This window comes from Magallana gigas, chromosome 8 (assembly GCF_963853765.1).
Source record: "Magallana gigas chromosome 8, xbMagGiga1.1, whole genome shotgun sequence".
Classification (NCBI taxonomy): domain Eukaryota; kingdom Metazoa; phylum Mollusca; class Bivalvia; order Ostreida; family Ostreidae; genus Magallana; species Magallana gigas.
Window position 1 is genome coordinate 28,587,847 of NC_088860.1, and position 21,088 is coordinate 28,608,934.

Here is a 21,088-nt window from a genome sequence, read left to right on the forward strand (position 1 = left end):
TATTTGTCATGTGAATGATCTTGTGCATTAATTATTTTCATTACCTCTTTATTCTATAAAATAGTCACCAATTCCATCCACAACTGTTGTCATTCATTATCACGAGAGTTAAAGAAATTTCAGTGTCGATCTCAACTGTTTTGTTTCCAAGAAATCTACTGATTTTATCATGTGTTACGTAATAAGGTAATAATGTTGTTAGGGGTCAAACAAGATAACTTCATTCACAAATTATCATTTTCCTTCGTAAACATTCACAGGATCCAAAAAAGATTTCCTACGGAGATTTATAATAGGGAATGTTTACATCTTTTCTCAATTCGGAAGTCACTCGGAATATCTCGCACAATTTTTCAACGTTATCATCCGGGCTTTATAATGGCTGATACAATGCAAAATCCCTGTAGACATTCTTTTTTTAGCAGTGTATTGAAACTTGACAAGATAGAGGGGACATTTCAAAAGGGAAATCTTGAGATTTTTTCATACTATTGAATGAACATCGTCTGAATAAGATATATTTACAAATATTGAAAAATTTAAGATAATATGTGGCAAAAATAACTTGGGATAAACTTTAGGTATAATACGTTTATATATCCCAACAATATAATGATTTTCTCCTGCGTTACCTAACTAGGGGTTTTAGAGGCCAGAGGTAAAAAAGTTTAATCTTTTCTATTTCAATTAGAAGAAATGCAAGTATTTAAAAAGCAATATAAGAGAACTTATAAAAAGCATTACAGGAAAGCATTAGTACTTCACTCCTATTTTCATATCATGTTTTGTTGTCGAAAATTAATGTCGATGACGTCATTTCACCTTCTACAAATCGGACGGAAGACCTCCTTGTTGCTCGCAACGAGATCATGTCTGGTTATTTTTCTTTTTTTTTCTTACAAATTTTGTGCCCGCAGTTTCTCAAAAAAAGGCGCCGACGATTTTCATGAAATTTTCAGATCTAATAGATATTGATCTGAACTTAAGGACGTTGTTTACTCAGGGTTTGAGTTCTCAAATCCGAATTGTTAAAAAGTTCAATTTCATGAGTAAAATTTGTTTTAAATATAAAAAGTATTTATGAAATGAATTATTATTAATAAAACAATCGACATTTTTACTAAATTATGGAATAAGGCTCTGACAAAGTTTGACTTTTAGCAAAACAGAGGAAATTTGGACTAAATTTTTCACATTTTGTTTTCCACTGAAATATTTTTGGTAATACTATGATATCTAAGGTTAAGATTTTTTTTGTTAGTCAACATAATTTTGCATAATTTCTGTTGGTTTTATCTTGCTTTTTTGTTTAGATAATCGTATGGCACACACTAAAAAAGTATTGAAAAATGCTTAAAAATGATAAAAGACACCATATCTCAAAATTTTGATCATTGACCTCATATAAATTTTATACCAGCAGAGAAAGGTCAATATACTTAGTTTAATACTATAAATGTTTTAGCATTATCATCATTCGGTTTTTTTGTTATATTGAATCAAAAATGGGTAGTAATTTGAAAACTGATAGAGGAAATTCGGACTAGAAAATCTATAAAAATTGTGAATGAAAACCTAATGCTTTGTATCTATTTAATGTCACTACCATTCATAAACTGTATTTCATTTGTTAAAGAGTTAAGCAATTTGTATTATTTTCACAATTAAAACAATCTGAATCATAGTGTAAAATTTTTATGGATTTTTCTTGAATTTCCCAAAAATATTCAATGGTCATTAACTCAAAAAGTAGGTCATTGACCTACTTATTTGAAAGTGAAGAATAACACCACTATGTAAGGTCTATAACACACAATAGTTGGTTTTTCATTATCATCAGTGGAATTTTTTTTCATTCTGAGTAAACGTATACCTTAATATACATTTTTTTTATTTTGATGACGTCATTTCCGTTCTTAAGATAGTGATGTTTTAGCGATTTTCAGAGGGTCCGCTTGTCCAAGGACCTCCTCCTAAACGGTAAAAGATATTGAGTTCAAACTTTCAGGGACTGTAGACAATAGATTGTAGATATGCCATTGGCATTCATATTTGTCATGCTCAAAAGGCATTAAAGCTTGCCTGGTCCCGAAAATTGAGACTAAAAAAACGTCGTAATTTTTCATGGTTTTCTTTGTTAATCTCTCTTCTGAAAAATATTTTGTAAACACATGTAATGTAAAAAAAGTTTATATTACAAGATCTTTCATTTGATATCAAGAAAAAGGGGCTGGTTTTTCAAATTAGGGGACCAAAAGGCCCTAAAGTCCTTCATCTGTAGCCGTTTACTGAGGGATCTTTTGTGAAATGTTGTAGAAGGAAATATGTGTATCTTACAGTTATGTATCCAAGCAATGTAATGATTTTATCATGTGTTATATGATTAGGGGTTTTTAGTGGCCAAAAGTCCAAAATTTTGATCACCCAAATCTCAAAAAGGAAAAATATTTTGAAATGCAGTACAGAAGAAAAGTTGTTCAAAATGATGTTCTTAACAATAAGCAACCTTCAACATTTCGTTAAACGGCCCCTATAAGGGGATAAGGCATCAGCCCCTAAAACGTTCTCTCCCATATATCTCAAGAACAGTAACGAATTTCTAAATATTTGTTGACAAAATGTGTTTAGAATTAAATGTCCTTTCATTTGATATCAAGAAAAAGGGGCTGGTCCCTTAAATAAGGGAACCAAAGGGCTCTAAAGTCTTTTATCTATAGCCCTTTACAGAGAGATATTTTGTGAAATGTCATAAAAGCATATATAAGTTTATCTTATAGTATCAAAGAAATGTAATGATTTCATCATGTTTTACGTAATTAGAGGTTTTTAGGGGCCAAAAGTCCAAAATTTTGATCACCCACATCACAGAAAGGAAAAATATTTTGAAATGCAGTACAGAAGAAAAGTTGTTCAAAATGATGTTTTTAACCATGTGCAACCTTCAAAATTTCGTTAAACGGCCCTAAAAGGAGATAAGGAATCGGCCCCTAAAACCTTCTTTTTCAGATATTTCAGATATTTTCAATACGGTAACAAATTTCTAAACACTTGTTGAACAAAATGTGTTAAGGATTATATGACCTTTCATTTGATTTCAAAAAAAAGGGGCTGGCCCCTTAACGAAGCCAAGTACAGAACGAGTATGCACGCTTTCGCGCAGTGTTTCATTTGTATTGTGACGTCATCATTTTTGCTTCGTTGACGCCATGGCGTGATAGTTTCAACTGCAGATATTCTGCGAAATTTGTTGAAAATAGCTCGTTTGATGCGTAAAATTGATATTATATTGTGGAATAAACATAAATGTCTCGAAGTATAAGCTGTATTTAGGCTCGGGTTGAAAACGTGAAGAGGGTTCAGCAAGCCTAGCCCTCTGTCACGTTTTCTTAACCCGCCTAAATATCGCTTAATTCATTTATTTCAAGACATTAACCATGTATTTTATATTTAATGACCCTGAATATGTGATGTTATATATTTATTTATTACTTAAATATGTCTGAATGTTTTAATAATACAATAAAGATCACCATTTCCGTCTTTGTCGAGTAAAAAATAGTCATTATCTGACAAACTGGGAAATTGGGCATACAAAAAATAACTTTGATAAGACCCCTGGAACAAACCAGGAGGTAAAGGGTTTTTTTTATTTGAACATTTGATACCTTTTAGCAATAACTTTAATATGTAGAACAGAAAAAGAAATCCCTAGGGCAGAAGTTTAAAAAATGTGCAATATTGGTACATTTCAAGCAAAATCCCATAGGGTCCTATGTTAAAAATTAACAAACTTTGAGATGGCCCCTTAAACAAACGGAGTGGTAAATGTCTTATTTTTTTATCTTAAAATAATAATTATATCAGTAGAAATTCTTGTCAAAAATTTCATTCAAAAATCTAGGGCAGAAAAAATTAGACCTGGCATCGTTAAGTCTTTTATCTATAGCCCTGTACTGAGATCTATTTCATGAAAGGTTAATACAGCTAAATTAGGTATAATACGTTTATATATCTGAACAATATAACGATTTTCTCTTGCATTACCTGATTAGGGTTTTTAGGGACCAGAGGTAAAGAAGTTTAATCTTTTCTTTCTTAATTGGAAGAAATGCATATAAAAGGCGATACAAAAAAGCCTTAGTACTTCACTTCTTTTTCCATATCATGTTTTGTTGTCGAAAGTCAAAGTCGATATTCATATTTCCCTCTAAAAATCGGACGGAAGACCTCCTCGTTGCTCGCAACGAGATCGTAACTAGTTATTTTTTTTTCTTCCGTTTATTGTGCACCCGATTTCTTTGAAACAGATCAGTTGATCTTCATCAAATTTTCAGATATAATACATTTTGGTGTGAACTTGATAGCAAATTTTTTACATTGATGACGTCATATCCGTTGTTGAGATATAGAGATTTTTTCAAGTTTTATATACGTATTTTGTCTGCGGACGTTCTCTTAAATTATAAAAGATATTGCGCTCAAATTTCTACAGTTGGTTGAGGAAAGATTGAAGTTTTGCATGGTTGTTGTTTTATACGTCTAGCGCTAAATGTGCCAAAGCTCGGTAGGGCTCGAAAATTGAGATTTGAAATTCGTCGTTAATTTTCGTGCTTTTCTTCATTTATCTCTTTTCTGGAAAATATTTTGTTAAAACATGTAATGTAAAATTAGTTTAAATTTACAAGACCTTTCAGCTGATATCAAGCAAAAGGGGCTGGCCCCTCAAATTAGGGACCTAGAGGGCTCTAAAGTCTTTTTTCTATAGCTCTTCACCGAGGGACATTTTGTAATAGATTATAGAAGCAAATATGTTTATCTTACAGTTTTGAAGCCCAACAGTATAACAATTTTCTCATGTGTTATGTAATTAGGGATTTTTAGGGATCAAGAGTCCAAATCTTTGATCATCTCTATCTCAAAAAGGAAAAATATTTTGAAATGCAGTATAGAATAAAAGATGCTCCAAATGATGTACTTAACAAAATGCAACCTTTAAAATTTGGTTCAGCAACCCCAATAAGGAGATAAGAAGAAATAAAACGTTTTTTCTGAGATATCTCAAGAATAGTAACAAAGGACTATGTGCGGTATGGTCAAATATCTGCCCCCGATTTCAACCAATTTTTAAATTGTATCGTATAAAAATAAAATCTTCACAAATCATTGTAGAGAGGATTCCTATAACTTTGATGTTGATTTTAGTCATCATTGCTCATTCGCTGTTTATCTATGACGTCACCTAAATGACCCAATTCCCGCAAATTTGCAAATAAATGAAAATATTCTCATTTTTGCTCTATATTTTGCATTCGGAAGTATAGAGCACAGGTCTGCTCAAGTGCGATTTTAACATATGTTTTTCTTCAGATAGTTATACACATTATACTAAAAAATGGTACTTGAGCAAGCCTGCGCTCGATGTTTCCTAGTCGAAAAACCATCGGAAAACACCCATATTTTGCCACAAATCATCAATTTATCAAAATAATGCAATCTTCATGACGTCATTTCTACATTATGACGTCACTGTGGTGATAACCTTTTACACATTTATTTCAACATGATTTTAACTATCTTGTACCTTATTTTTAAAGCTCTTTCTTAAACTTTGATTTTGGGGGCAAAAAATGCATAAAACCGCACTTAGTCCTTTTAAACAATTTTTGAACAAAATGTCTTTACGATTAAAAGATCTTTCATTTGATGCCAAGAAAAAGGGGCTGGCCCCTAATATTATAGGGACCTAGACCTAGGGCTCTAAAGTCTTTTTTTCTAAAGGTCTTTACTGGGGGATATTTTGTAATAGATTATAGAAGCAAATATGTTCATTTTACAGTTATGTAGCCTAATAGTACAATGATTTTTTCATGTGTTACGTAAATAGGGGTCAAAAGTCCAAAACTTTGATCACCTTTATCTCAAAAAGGAAAAATATTTTGAAATGCAGTAAAGAAAAAAAGATGCTCAAAATGATGTACTTAACATCATGCAACCTTCAAAATTTGGTTAGCGACTCCAATAAGGACATAAGGGACCGGGCCCTTAAACATTCATTTTAAGATATCTCAAAAATGGTAAATATCTCAAAAGAATTGTTGAAAATTAGATTTAAAATTAGATGTCCTTCCATTGATACCAAGAAAAAAGGGCTGGCCCCTAAAATAAGGAAACTAGAGGGCTCTTAAGTCTTTTACCTATAGCCCTTTACCGAGGGATATTTTATAATGGATTATAGAATCAAATGAGTTTATCTTACAGTTATGTAGCTTAACTGTATAATGATTTTCTCATGTGTTACGTACAGTACCCACAACATTATTTCTTACAAGATAAACGATAGGATAGCTAGGATTCACGCACGATAGGATAGGATTAACGCACAATAGAACAGTATACACGCACTATAGGATAGTATTGACGCACGATAGAACAGTATACACGTACGATATGATAGGATTGATACACGATATGAAAGGATAAACGATCTTCATGATAGACGTATAATCGCTTTAAACGATCTTCACAAATAAACTGATAATGGCAGAATTTGAGAAAGAACACGTTCGAATAAAGATTTACGTGGAATATCTTTTTAGAAACAATTGCAGAGTTGTTAATCATCGCTGCATCATTTATAGAATGTATAAAAATGATGAATTATTTTTTAAACTACATGTAAAACTATGAGCTTAAATGATCAATAAATATTTTGTACTGTAAACATTGTTTTCATTACCGAACACCCTAGCTGATCGTCATGAATATTTCAGCCCGAGATCAAATAACACGGAAAATAGCGGGTTCAATTATTAAAATCCAACTCTTGTTCAAATCAAATAATTCACAAAAATCTATCATAATTACATTTCTTTCTTTATAAGAAAATGACGCATTAAAAACGAATTATATTACATACAAGTTAAATAAATATTTACGCAGATGCAAATTCTGCGTACGATTTGTTAACATTGTTTTCATTACCACACACTCTAGCCGATTGCCGAGAACATTTCAGCCCAAAATCAAATATCACACGGAAAATAACAGGTTCAACTAAAATACAATTCTGGTTAAATTAAATATAAATTATATCATAAATACATTTGTTTCTGTAAAACATGATGCATAAAAAACAAATTATATTGCATAAAAGTTATTGTTTACGCAGGTATACACTCCGCATACGATTTAATATATTCATATACAGGTAAATATGTTACCTTATTCCTAAGAACTTCGATAGTTTACATTAATTTTTTATTTTCAATGCTAACAGATATGATTTACATGTAATATTGGTTAGTTTTGATCTAAAAAATAAGAAATTAGTATCATATGATAGAATGCTGGATAGGATTTTTTAATTCTTGTTCGATAAATGTTCGTATACAGCGCACTGAACGACTTGCAACTTTTAATTAATCCACTTGCTTATAAAAGGCACGTAACGATTAACACGATAGGATAAAAGGAAAAAAAGTTAATATTGAAAGATAAACCTGATAGGATTAACGCACGATAGGATATGATTAACGCACGATAGAACAGTATACACGCATGAAAGGATAGGATAACGCACGATAGAAAAGTATACACTCACGATACAATAGGATTGATACACGATACGATAGGATTGGATTGTAAAAAATAACGTTGCGGGTACTGTAATAAGGTATATTTAGAGGTCAAAAGTCCAAAACTTTGATCACCTATATTTAAAAAAGGTAAAATATTTTGAAATTAAGTATAGAAGAAAAGATGCTCCAAATGATGTACTTAACGACAAGCAACCATTAAAATTTGGTTCAGCGGCCCTAATAAGGAGATAAGGGACCGGCCCCTAAAATGTTTTTTCACAGATTTCTCAAGAAAGGTGACAAATTTCTAAACACTTGTTGAACAAAGCTCTTAAACCTGAAACAAAATAGTATCTGTCCCTTAGAATGTAGACCCTTTTTTCTGTTTTAAATCATATTTAGCTGTAAAATAACAAAATCAAACATAAATCTCAAGTTTTAAAATCAGACAGAAGACCTCCTCGATGCTCGCAATGAGATCTTGTCTAGTTACATGTATTATTATTCTTCTTTTTCTTCTTTCCCGCTCTAAACTTGTTTCTCAGAGATGGCTGAGAAGAATTGTACAAAATTCTATGATACAATAGGCCTGCATATCTAGTTGTGAACCCTAGTTTGATTTTTCTCATTTGGGGTTTGACAACCACTTTTTGGGGGGGGGGGGTCAAAAGGGGGTGGAGTCTAACATTGAACATTATGGGAAGAATCGTAGACTCTATTGTAAATGGTAACTTAAAAACGGACAAAGATAATAGTATAGGTTTTCATAATCATATATCGACTTTTACTGGCAATATATAGCGTTTATTAGATTTGACCCCTGGGGTCATACCCACCCCACCCCCAGGAATTGGAAATTACCATATATCTCAGAAACTGTTATAATCATGACCCCTAAACCATATATATTCTTGTTCCTTATATCAAGGGGCATCAAATGTTATGTAGGTCATCGGCCCTGTGGGTGGTCCTGACCCTCCTCGAACAGCAAGTCCCTTAATATCTTCAAAACAGTTGAGATCCCCACCCTTAAACCATATATATTCTTGTTCCTTGTGTCAAGGGGAATCAAACGGTATGTAGGTCATGGCCCCGGGGATGGTCGTGACCCCCCCCCCCCCCCCCTTGAACAGGAAGTGCACAAATATCTCGAAAATGGTTGAGATCCCCACCCCTTAACAATATATATTCTTGATCCAAACGGTATGTTGGTAATGGGCCTCAGGGTTAAATTTAATTTTTCAAAACCGTAATGCATATCTATAGAACAGTCCCTATCATATCCCAAGATACGATGTGTCTATCCATTAAATCATAAGAGGAGTTCTAGGATCTATGTTTTTTTTGAGTGATAAACGTCAATTTTCTGCTTCTATTTGACTCCCTGGATGAAATTTAATTTTTCAAAATGGTAATGCACATCTATAGAACAGTCCGTATCATATTCCAAGATACAATGTGTCTATCCATTAAATCATAAGAGGAGTTCTGGGATCTATGGGGTTTTTTTGAGTGACAAAGGTCAATTTTCTGCTTCTTTTGACTCCCTGGATGAAATTTATATTTTTAAAACCTTATTGCACATCTATAGGACAGCCCCAATTATATCCCAAGAGATGACGTAGCTACTCCAAAAGTTGTAAGAGAAGTTCTGGGAACCATCCTTTTTTTGCAAAAAAAGTCATTTTTTGTTGCCCAATGATCCCCATAATACAAAAAAAAATCTGGAACCTGATCACACTTCAATATGACATCCCCAATCATATTCTACAAGATCATTTGGCTACTGCAAAAAAAAAAATGATGTTTTTGAAACCAGTTTTTTTTTTTTTTAAACATCATTTTTTAGCCATTAAATGACCCCCAGAACAAAATTTAAAATTCCGAAACCTTATTGCGCATCTATAGGATACCCTAAAACATATTCCAAGAGATGATTTGTCTACAGTTGAAAATGTAGGAGGAGTTTGAGGAAGAAGGTATTTTGTAAAAAAACAACATTTTTTACCAAATTATTTGACCCCCAGGACTACCAGAGAATTTTTGAAACCTTTTTACAAGACAACATGATACCCCCAATCAAACTCAAAGAGTTCAGTTTGCTAGTTTATAAGATGTAAGAGGAGTTTGAGAAAGAAAAAAGTGACAGACGGACAGACAAACAGAACAGGGTACAACAATATACCCAAACTTTCTTTAGAAAGTGCGGGTATAAAAAAAACCTGCCGATTAAATTTACAACGCAAAACTTGACACTATTTTACAGAACTTATTTGTGTGTTAGAAATGATAAAAGTAGTGATACAAGTAATGCATGATATTATTACTGATCACATACTGGCATTGTTTACTGTAAATTCCTAATTAAACGCGAGGAATTAATATCCGCGTAAAATCGCGAAAAGCCTGTCTCGCGAATTTTAAAATCTCGCTTTTAATTTTCAGACATATAAACTACATGAAACTATGACAAAATTTCGGCATTCACGATTTTATGTTCTCACAATTTGATGGAAAACCGTTGAATCGCGGAATTCAGTACTCGCGTAAAATAAGGAATCTACAGTATTCAATACACACCGAACCCGATAATGAACCTGAACATTAAAAAATATGTTAACTGGAAAACTAAAGTTGGACAGAAAGACCGACAGACAGATGGACTGACGGATGCAGAGGAAAGCTATATAAGTCCCCTCCGGTTAAACCGGTAGAGGACTAAAAATGTTTTAGTACTTCAGTACAAGTGAACATGCTAAATAAATTGCGATGAAATGTCGTGGGAATGCATATTTCCTGAAAAATACACAAAATGCTGTGAATGTTTTAAATCTTTTAGAGCGTTAGAAAAATTGATGATGTTGATTTCTTTTTTTATAAAGTATTGTATGTATAATGTAAACTGACGACACTCATAAAGTACGTGCAACTGTAAATTAGATATTACATCACTCTAATATGACGCAAGAAATACAAAGACTTGTAAAAATTTCACACACCCCCCCCCTTCCCACCCACAAATTAATCTAATAGATGAAAGTTAAAAGTTTATAAAAGTAGTTACTTTTAAAAATAGAAGGTAAACTATCTTACTGTATAATGAGTCTTTGACAAACATTATCTTTATATCTTCCACACCTAGACTTAAACCTGTTAATACATCAGTTGATGGATTAAGATCAACAAAATTCTAATTTCAAACAAAATACACAACTTTGAACCACTTTATGGGGCTAGAGGCAAGTTACTGTAAACATATTATATTTGGCGTGTATGATATTTTGCGGAAATTAGTTTTTGAACAAGTTGGCGTAGATTTGATTTAGCGTATTCTTTAATGTGACTATTCTTATACATACATGCATGGCATTTAGCGATGTTCTTGATTTAGCGGAAGTCGCATTCCGCCAAAAGCGCTAAATAGAATACACAGCCAAATGTAGTACGTTTACAGTAAGTGATATGTGTAGTAAAATGTCAAAGGATTTTTTTTTTTATCAAATATTTGTTCAGAATGATGTGTTTGAAAATATAATTAATCAGTCCAAAACTAGCGCAATTTTTTGTGTGCCATAATTGCAACTTTTTAACATGAAAGGAACTGTGGCTCCCGGCAGGCCGTTCATCCAAATTTTTTTCAGACCAAGAGCTACAGACTGCAGTTCTTAATTATAGACCTTGAGTTTATAATATTGCATTAGTAGCAGACTAGTGTGTAATTAAGGTTCTGCATGTTTTGAAGGTTTTGAACTTTAACTTAAACTATATGCTTCAAATTACTGTATTTGTTCTTTCATGGGAATATACACATGTCCTTTACACACAGTTTTTACAAAAATACTAATCTTATTTCTTAACAAAAGGCCAATTGGCCTTAACGGTCACCTTGAGTAGCATATAACCCATACACAAAGTTGTCGAGGAGTCTCATATATGCATTTAATTAGGTTTCATTCTGGAGTAGAAAAATTATAAATTTGTAATGACGACCACCTCCCTGCCTGAAATCTTTCAAAAAGAACTATGAAACCTATAATTTTGGCAACAAAACTTAAAGATCTTGTCTACAAAATCATGAATTCAGTTTTCCTTTCATGTGTGTGGGAGTAAAGATAATTTTTAAACATTATATGCATTAACACCTATACATCCATTTTGGCCCTGCCCTAGAGTCAAAACCCATACTACAGGGGACATGAAATTTAAAAATTTAGAAGAGGACTTCCTGGTAAACATAATTATGAAGTCAGTTTTTCATACAGATGTGTGAGAATAGAGAAGAAGATTTTCAAACATTATATGCATTAACACTATATTGCCATATTGCCCCCCCCCCCCCCCCCCATTGTCCTGAACCCCTGACCCAGGGGCCATGAATTTCACAATTTTGGTAGAGGGCTTCATCGACATCATAATCATGCACTTAGTGTTTTGCTAAAATGTGTGGGAGTAGAGAAGAGGATTTTCTAAGATAAAATACATTTTTATTATATGGCCATATTGGCCCCACCCTAAAGCCACCCTAAAGCCAGAACCCCTGACCCAGGGGTAATGAATTTCACAAATTTGGTAGAGGGTTTCATGGACATCATAACTATGAAACCAGTTTTTCCTTACATGTGTGGGAGTAGAGAAGAAGATTTTTGAAAATTTGGCTTTTTTTTTTTTTTGGCGTATTTGGCCCCACCTGTGGCGCCCCGAAGGTAGTAGAGCTATGAATTTCACAATTTAGATCCCTTTTACCATAGAGATGCCTAACACCAAAAATGGTAACAATTAGGCCATCATTAAAAATATATATGTTTCCCCTAACATAGATATTTTTAATGATGGCCTAATTGTTACCATTTTTGGTGTTAGGCATCTCTATGGTAAAAGGGATCTAAATTGTGAAATTGGGTAGGTAGGTACATAAATAAATTTTTTTTCTGCCAGGGCAAAATATGAAATACATTATAAATTAAAAATGAAAAAACATAAATCAATCCTTTAATAAATTACAAAACTTACTACAAACAACAGGCCCAGGGGCCACATCGCTCACCTGAGCAACAATTGCCTTAATTCTGATCAAATTAGCATTACAGTATCAAAATATCTTGACAACTAAGTACAGTAGATCTTGCTAAAAACAATTGAAAATCTGCCATTTTTATCCACCTCTTTTTTTTTGGTAAATACCAAGCCCTTTTTGTTGTTGTACCTATAAGAAGATTTATCTCTATTCCTATATACCCCCCCCCCCCCCAATTTCGTGGCCCCACTTTTCTCTAGGGAATCATGGTTTCATCAAACTTAAATCTGCATAACCTGTACTTTCACACTAAGTACTGAGTTTTGGACCGAAAACTTTCCCAGAATATTTTTAAAGATTTTCTCTATATATTCCTATGTAAAATTCAAACCGCCATCATGGCCCTACCCTACCACTAGGGACTGTGATTTTGCAAACTTGAATTTACACTACCCGAGGATGCCTCTACACAAGTTTAAGCTTTTCTGGCCAAATAGTCTTTAAAAAGAAGATTTTTTAAGATTTTCTCTATATATTCCTATGTAAAAAATTCATCCCCCATTGTGGCCTCACCCTACCCCTGGATTATTATTTAAACAAACTTGAATCTATACGATCTGGGGATGCTTCTACTCAAATTTGGGCTTTCCTGGCCTAATAGTTTTGAGAGGAAGATTTTTCAAAAATTTCTCTATATATAAAACTTTATCCCCCAATTGTGGCCCCACCCTACTCCCAGGGACCATGATTTGAACAAACTTGAATCTACATTATCTGAGGATGGTTACCCGCCAATTTGAGCTTTCTTGGCCTAATAGTTTTTAAAAGAAATTTTTTTAAAGATGTTCTCTATATATTCCTGTATAAAAATTTATCCTCCAATTGTGGCCCCACCCTACCCCCGGGGACCATGATTTGAACAAACTTGAATCTACACTATCTGGGGATGCTTCCACTCAAAGGACTATATATGGTTTGAGCCTAAAATGGCCCCCTAAAATGAACATTGTCATTTTACTGTAATTCTTTGTTTTATTTGTACAAATATACATTTGGAGTTTTTTCATAATTTTTATTTTGATTTTAAAGCCCACAATTTAAAAATATGACATTATAAAGTTTACCTTTTCCCGCCATTTTCTCATTTTTAGCATAAAACGGCTTGTTTTGAGGCAGTTTTTCTTTAAGGAAACATTGAGCGACTGCTTGAACAAACAAAATATTTTCACCAAAGATGTATCTCCCCAATAATTATAAGTGACAAAAAGTTCGTTCTTGTTCAAAGAGTCGCTCTATATTTCCCATTCGAAAAAAGATAAGAAAAATGTATATTTTTGATTGATTTTGATTGAATTATAAAAATAGCGTCACTTCTGACGTCATATACAGCCAGTGAGTGCATATAAATCAAATAAATAGGTGAAACACATATTTCATGTCATCTCTTTTATAAAATAACACAACAAATTAATGTACCTGAATCATTTTAAAAATAGCGAATTTTAGGGGCCAAATTTGACTAATATCATATATAGTTCTTTGAGCTTTTCTGGCCTAATAGTATTTGGCAAGAAGATTTTTAAAGATTTCTTTATATATTCCTTTGTAAAACTTGATCCCCCTACTGTGACCCCACCCTACATCCTTGGACCATGATTTGAACAAACTTTAATCTACACTATCTATGGATGCTTTCACTCAAATTTGAGCTTTCCTGGCCTAATAGTTTTAGAGAAGATTTTTTAAGATTTTCTTTTTATACTCCTATGTAAAACTTGATCCCCCTATTGTGGCCATACCCTACCCCCAGGGAACCAAGATTTGAACAAACTTGAATCTACACTATCTGAGGATGCTTCCATTTCAATTTGAGCTTCTCTGGCCAAATAGTTTTTGAGAAGAAGATTTTTAAAGATTTTCTCTATATATTCCTATGTTAAACTTGATCCCCCAATTGTGGCCCCACCCTACCCCCGGAGACCATGATTTGAACAAACTTGAATCTACACTACCTGAAGATGCTTCCATTTTAATTTGAGCTTTTCTGGCCTAATAGTTTTTGAGAAGAATTTTAAAGATTTTCTCTATATATTCCTATGTAAAACATGATCCCCCAATTGTGGCCCCATCCTACCCCCGGGGACCATGATTTGAACAAACTTGAATCTACACTATCTGAGGATGCTCCCATTTTAATTTGAGCTTTTCTGGCCTGATAGTTTTGAGAAGAAGAATTTTAAATATTTTCTCTATATATTCCTTTGTAAAACTTGATCCCCCTCTTGTGGCCCCTCCCTACCCCCGGGGACTATGATTTGAACAAACTTGAATCTACACTACCTGAGGATGCCTCCACACAAGTTTAAGCTTTTCAGGCCGAATAGTTTTTGAGAAGAAGATTTTTGAAAAATACCAACAAATGTTCAATAATTCTCAATTATCTCCCCTTTAAAGAGGGTGTGGCCCTTCATTTGAACAAACTTAAATCCCCTTCACCAAGTGGTGGTTTGTGCCAAATTTGGTTGAAATCTGCCCAGCGGTTCTTGAGAAGAAGATGAAAATGTGAAAACTTTACAACAACAACGACAACAACGACAGACAACAGACAAATTGTGATCAGAAAAGCTCACTTGAGCCTTTGGCTCAGGTGAGCTAAAAATATGACCAGTTGTAAAACAAATTGTTATACTTGTGCTGATGGAATGTAAAACAAATTTAATATCGAATTCACAATTTGATATTGTTCATCTTATACAAACATGTTTGATTCAATGACTAGATGTGCATAAATACATTCATTATCATTTGTGTTGATGTACATGTAAACCCATATTTATATATTTTAATGATCATAATGTACCTTCTTCAAAGTATCAATTAATTTTTCAAAATTTGGTATACAAAATGTCTAAAAGTATATCAAAACAATAATATTTGATAAACCTAAGGTAATGTAATAAATGTAAATATTTGTGAAGTCATATTTAATGATTCTACAAAAGTAAGGTTACACAAAATCACTACAATTGCAGAGAATGTCCTTCTTTGTCAAGGAAATTTTAACCCAAATTTGAAACATAATGCTAGGGAAAAAATATTTAGATACTAAAGATTTATGTTAATTTACCTACATGTAATTTCATTTTAATTATAGTCATAACCAAAACCAACTCGTTTGTTTCTGTTGATTTTAAATTTGACTTAAGGCCAAAAAAAAAAATATGTGTGTTTCCGGTTTCCCGACCGACCCTATTTTTTATGCGCTGACCCTAACACTTTTTATTCCAAATCCAGATTACCAACCGTAATTGGTTTAAACAATAGAGTCTTACAAATCAGAGTTCAAAAAACGCTTGTAACAATTCAATAGAAAACACCAGTTATCAAAGCGTTTTAAAGATTTCTAAGTGCAGATTGACAGTATATATGGATGAAAGTTATCCTTGGTTATTTTAGCTAAATTAATATCAATGCAATAAATGGTTTCATAGGGTAGTGATGTGTTAAAAATTAATATAAAGATGTACAAGAAAACAGCAGAGGCAAATTTTTTTTTTTATATTTCTGGGTGTGCATGGAGACTGCAGACATCGTAAGTCTTTGAATAGGCCCAACAATCATTCACATTATGAATATGATTTTAAAATGCTGCAGTTCAATTGCAAATGAAAGTTTTTAAATTAGTCTTAAACCATTAATTATGTATTCATTTTTGGGGGGGAATTATTGAAAAGATTTAATTCTAAGGCTCTCGTCTGATCAACCAGAATTTCCTCTGTTTCTGAATTCAACACTTACAGTTACGATATTAATGTTTACTGTTATGTCAGTTGACCAGGAAAATAGAACTAATAACCAATTTATGATATATTTGTGGTAATGAGTATTATACTCTGTTAATTTATAGTGGCTGTCATATTTATATTTTCTATTTACATGAAAATAGAATCTTCGTATACATTCCAAATAAACCTTAGATTTAAGAAAGCTTTAATTCTATAACAGTTGTCTCTATCCATGATTGCTCCACCTGTAAAACACATTTTCTTATTGTATAGAAAAATCATATGCTAGGAAAGGGGAAAACTTAATAGCTCATTTAAAAAAAAAAAAAAAAAAAAAAAAAAGCCGACCTACCTACCCTATTTTAAAATTTGATGAAATAGGAAACACACATATTTTTTTTTTGGCCTAAGAGAACTGTTTAAATTTTTCAAAACGTAAAAAGTCTTTCATTTCACATGTACCAACCTAATTTTTGAGAGATTTATTTCTCACTAACAAAAAAGTAGGAAGAAGTTTGACATCAGGGAGAATGTCAATATTTGTTACAGCATAACCTACACTAGGAATGATGATATACACAGATTCAACCTTAATTAAAATTGGATTAAAATTTAAACAAGTTTATAATAAAAAATAAAACAACTTCTAAAAGTTTTAAAAACTTATCCAATCTATTAAATTTAATTTATTTGATGTATTCATTCATTTTAGATGAAATATTTTGTAATTGTGTTAGCTAAATGACAAATAAAACCAGTCTCTGTACTTATGTGTATTTTGGAGGTATAAGTCTAACCTTCTGACTTAATTACAACCATTGTGTATGTAATAGTATGAATATTATGGATATCATATTATTTCAGTATATAGATTGTGTACCGGCATATAGATTTTAAAATAAAACCAACCAAATTTTACACACATTTTAAATACACACCACACACACTTAGATACCCCTGTACCTTTACACACCTGTATACCCCAGGGGCAGTGATTTGGTAAACATTTGTGTGCACGAGTTTTATTGGTCAGATATTTGTTAGGGTTGTTGTGGTTGGTTTGTTAATCTGACTATGATATTTTGCCGCCAAGATTTGTCAATCTTTGTTTGGTCATTCAGAGGGTAGCATGTATATGAACTAGCTGAATCAGACCTACATCATAAAGTTTGACAACAGACTATTTCTCTTTCTGGTAAGTAACATATAAACTAATATCCCATGTAATAAAATATTATGTACTTTTCTATAAATTAGCAAATAAGTAATTTCTAATGAAGCACTTTAACTAATTAGAATGAATGAATGTCATGAAAGAGTATTATAGATTTATTTAGTAAATATTGATTATGAAGTCAGTATTCGATTCTTATTCAAAGGAGTAACTGATTTTCTAATCAGTGTACAGAGTATTTTTATGATGATCAAATATTTGGTCTTAATTGTTCAAAATGAGCAATGTAAATGTATTTAATTCAATAGTATTTTTACTATTCTGTTAATTAAATTACAGATATACATAACATTATAAACTTATCATTAGATGCATAGAGGAAAGCTTATTCCTATAGAATGGTGAGATAATTTCTAATGAATGTGTCTATTATATTTTTAATTGCTACCTATTTTTATGATTATTATGAGAGAAGTGCATATTGTATATACATTTAAATTGTAAGAGTTACCTCCCTTTAATTGCTTTATGTAAATATATTATATGAATTATGATATCGCTGTAATATTATGTGATAATTCAAATCTAGATGGAAATTAAGTAAATTATCATAGCATGAGGATTATTGTTTTATATTTGCAGGGCTCTTTATCATTTCATTAATTTCAACCACCATTATTTGTCACTGTGTCCACAATAAATATGTGAACCCTCAACAGGCGTTATTTTCATACGTAAAACCTGTAACATGTAGAGGATCATTTTAATTTTTAAGATCAATAACTGTATGCAAATGGTTTTATGATTATTTTATCATTAATTTGGAAGAGTTATTAAATAATTACAAGTTACCAACTAATTTTAATATCAACACTTAAAGTAATAAACATCGGTTGTAATTTTCAATGCAGAGTAACGTTAGGCTACATGTTGCATCACTCGTATTTATACCCATAAAAGATAAAACAATCGATTAATCACAATTGTGGTGAACTGAGGCTGTGGAAAGGTCTTTTGGATTAAATGATTATCATTTAAATGTCTCTGGGGTTAATTTATATGATCGTAAACTCAAAATACATTTTCTTTCTGAGGAAATTCCGGCGATTACTGATTATAAAGCGAGTATTTCGCCCATGTTGATGATGGAGGCTTTCAAAATGATTGAAAAACGAATAAGATGTGGGTCTTCTAAAAAAACGATTTTGGGTAAAATTAGGTTTCTTAAAAAAAAATGTCTTTTCAATGTGGTGAAAAAAACAATGCAGTCAGCAGGATTTAATTGAGTCGGTTGCATTAGAGGAAACATAGATATTTTTGTTTTTGGCCTTAGCCTTGTAGTTTTTAAGAAGAAGTTAAAAATGTAAAATTGTTAATGCACGACAGACGATGCACGACGCACGAAAACAGATAGCAATAGGTTACCTGAGTTTGCTTTAAGTTTGACCAAATTACAACCGTTGTGTAGAGGATCATTTTAATTTTTCAATGCAGAGTAGGCTACATGTTGCGTCACCCATATTTACAGTAACCCATAAAAGATAAGACAATCACAAATTATTAATCACAACAGTAGTTAAATGAGACTATGGAAACATTATTTAAATTAATTGATCGTTTTATGTCTTTGGGATCAGTTTACATGATCGTGAATTCAGAATACAGGGCGACTTCAACTTCTTTTTCAGAGGAAATTCCGGCGAAGGTACCGATCATACCAAACCAACCCAACTTCAAAATTTAGGGTCGGGTTAGGGGAAACCAAGATATTTTTTATGATGGCCTAATTCACTTAGAATATCAATCAATGGCATTTTCCCCAAGTTTAGGTTGATTGAGAAAAATGGTGGTATACAGGTTCTAAAAGCTGTAGAAAAAAAATAAGCATCTTAACCCATATTATATTTTTATAGCTTTTCTAGTCCGACAGATAAAAATCTAAAATTCTAAAGAATTTTGAAAAAAATAGACAATTAACCATCAAATTACAAAAATATCATAAGATATTTCAAATTTTGTAATAATGTTTATTTCTTATTTGGTATCTATAAAAGACTTCCACTAAGGTCCACCAGTTTTTCATGTCGGCTCATTTTAGGTCTATTTGGGTATCGATACCACCCCATTTCGCGCAAAAATTAACCCAACCTTTCTTTCTCTTTAGACAAAACAAACCTCCTGAGGGTGTTGTCAGAGTTATGTATCTCATCCATTTCATCTCAAATGCAATGTTAATCACCGAGTTGATTTAAACATAGCTTATATCCTTCCGTAGTCATCCGACAGCCCATCATCTGCTAGAACAGGAAACGTAAGGTAATGCGACGCCTTTCAAAAAACGGTATCGAGTGGTTTCGCCCCGACTACATGTTCGCTCTGGGGATTCGTTGTAGTCATAACTTATGGCGTAAACAGGAATGGACAGCTAATTCTGTTGCTGAGAATATCGGTGCTGACCGTAATGTTAAATTGTACAATTTGTCATGTAAGTTTTATTAATTTCATATGAAATTAAGAAAATAGAGAGTTTTGATAGGTGGTACCAATTCTCAAATAGAAACTTACTTACCATGTTTAATGCACACTCTTTATATTTGCACTTGCCGTTTACATGTTAAAATGACATATATATATTTAGACAATCGATATATAGTTTTCATTTGATTATTTTTATTCAATAATTTGATTTACGTTTCATATATTTTTGTATAAATTGGGCAATGAATAACGCATAAAATATACATACATGCACATGTAGTACAAAGGTATATTTGTATAAGAAATGTCTAGCATTTCAAGCATTTCATCCCCCCCCCCCCCCCAACTTCCACGCAAAATATGTGTGAGCGGGATATTTTGAGATTTAAAACTCACTAAGTGAATTATTGACTTTTATATATTCCTATTTTTAAATTTCATTTTTGGTGAGTAAAAGGTGTTAGCTTAGATAGTTAAACAAAGGTAAATCACAAAAGTATTTTCAGTATTGTTAAAATGTAAATACCAAAATATGATGAAAGCCCCAACTGTCTTTTAGAGTCGTCAAAAGTCCCTAATTTTTTTAAAATATTAGATACTTTATTTATCATACAACCGATGCAAAACACTGACACCAGATTAAATATATTTTATTTTGTAGGTTACATACACCTACTCTTTATTAACTTCAAATTTATATGAAGCCTCGTTCAATATACTAAATACACATATAAGTATACTTGGGTAGTTTATGTTGAGTCCACCATACGTCCGACACATACATCTTTACCTTGGATCTGATAACTTTGGTGAAACATTTACAAATAAACGTGCATACACTTATGGTTTGTATGTACCCTTTCACTTAAATAATTCGAAAAAAAAATAACTTCGGAAACAATTTGTGTAAAAAAAAATTAGACTTGGAATTCATCAATTATTTCCTAGGTCATTTTTGACACAAATCTTAATATGAAAGTAATAAATATATTAATCCGAGCCTCTTCTCTTTTTTCGTTTTTTTTTTTTGCATGAAATATTAAAATTTCGTTATTTTTAG

General features: G+C 32.2%; 1 protein-coding gene across 5 annotated transcripts in view; it reads right to left on the reverse strand.

Moving 5' to 3' along the window:
• Nucleotides 1-19,895, reverse strand: part of LOC105343840 (growth hormone-regulated TBC protein 1-A) — a 199,671-nt gene extending 179,776 nt beyond the window's left edge. For all 5 annotated transcript variants that reach the window (XM_066069733.1, XM_066069730.1, XM_066069732.1 and 2 more), the window contains exon 1: nt 19,726-19,895. In XM_066069733.1, coding sequence (XP_065925805.1) covers nt 19,726-19,763 — 38 coding nt within the window. In that variant the 5' untranslated portion in view covers nt 19,764-19,895. The remainder of the gene's footprint in view (nt 1-19,725) is intronic.
• Between the last annotated feature and the right edge of the window lie 1,193 nt (nt 19,896-21,088).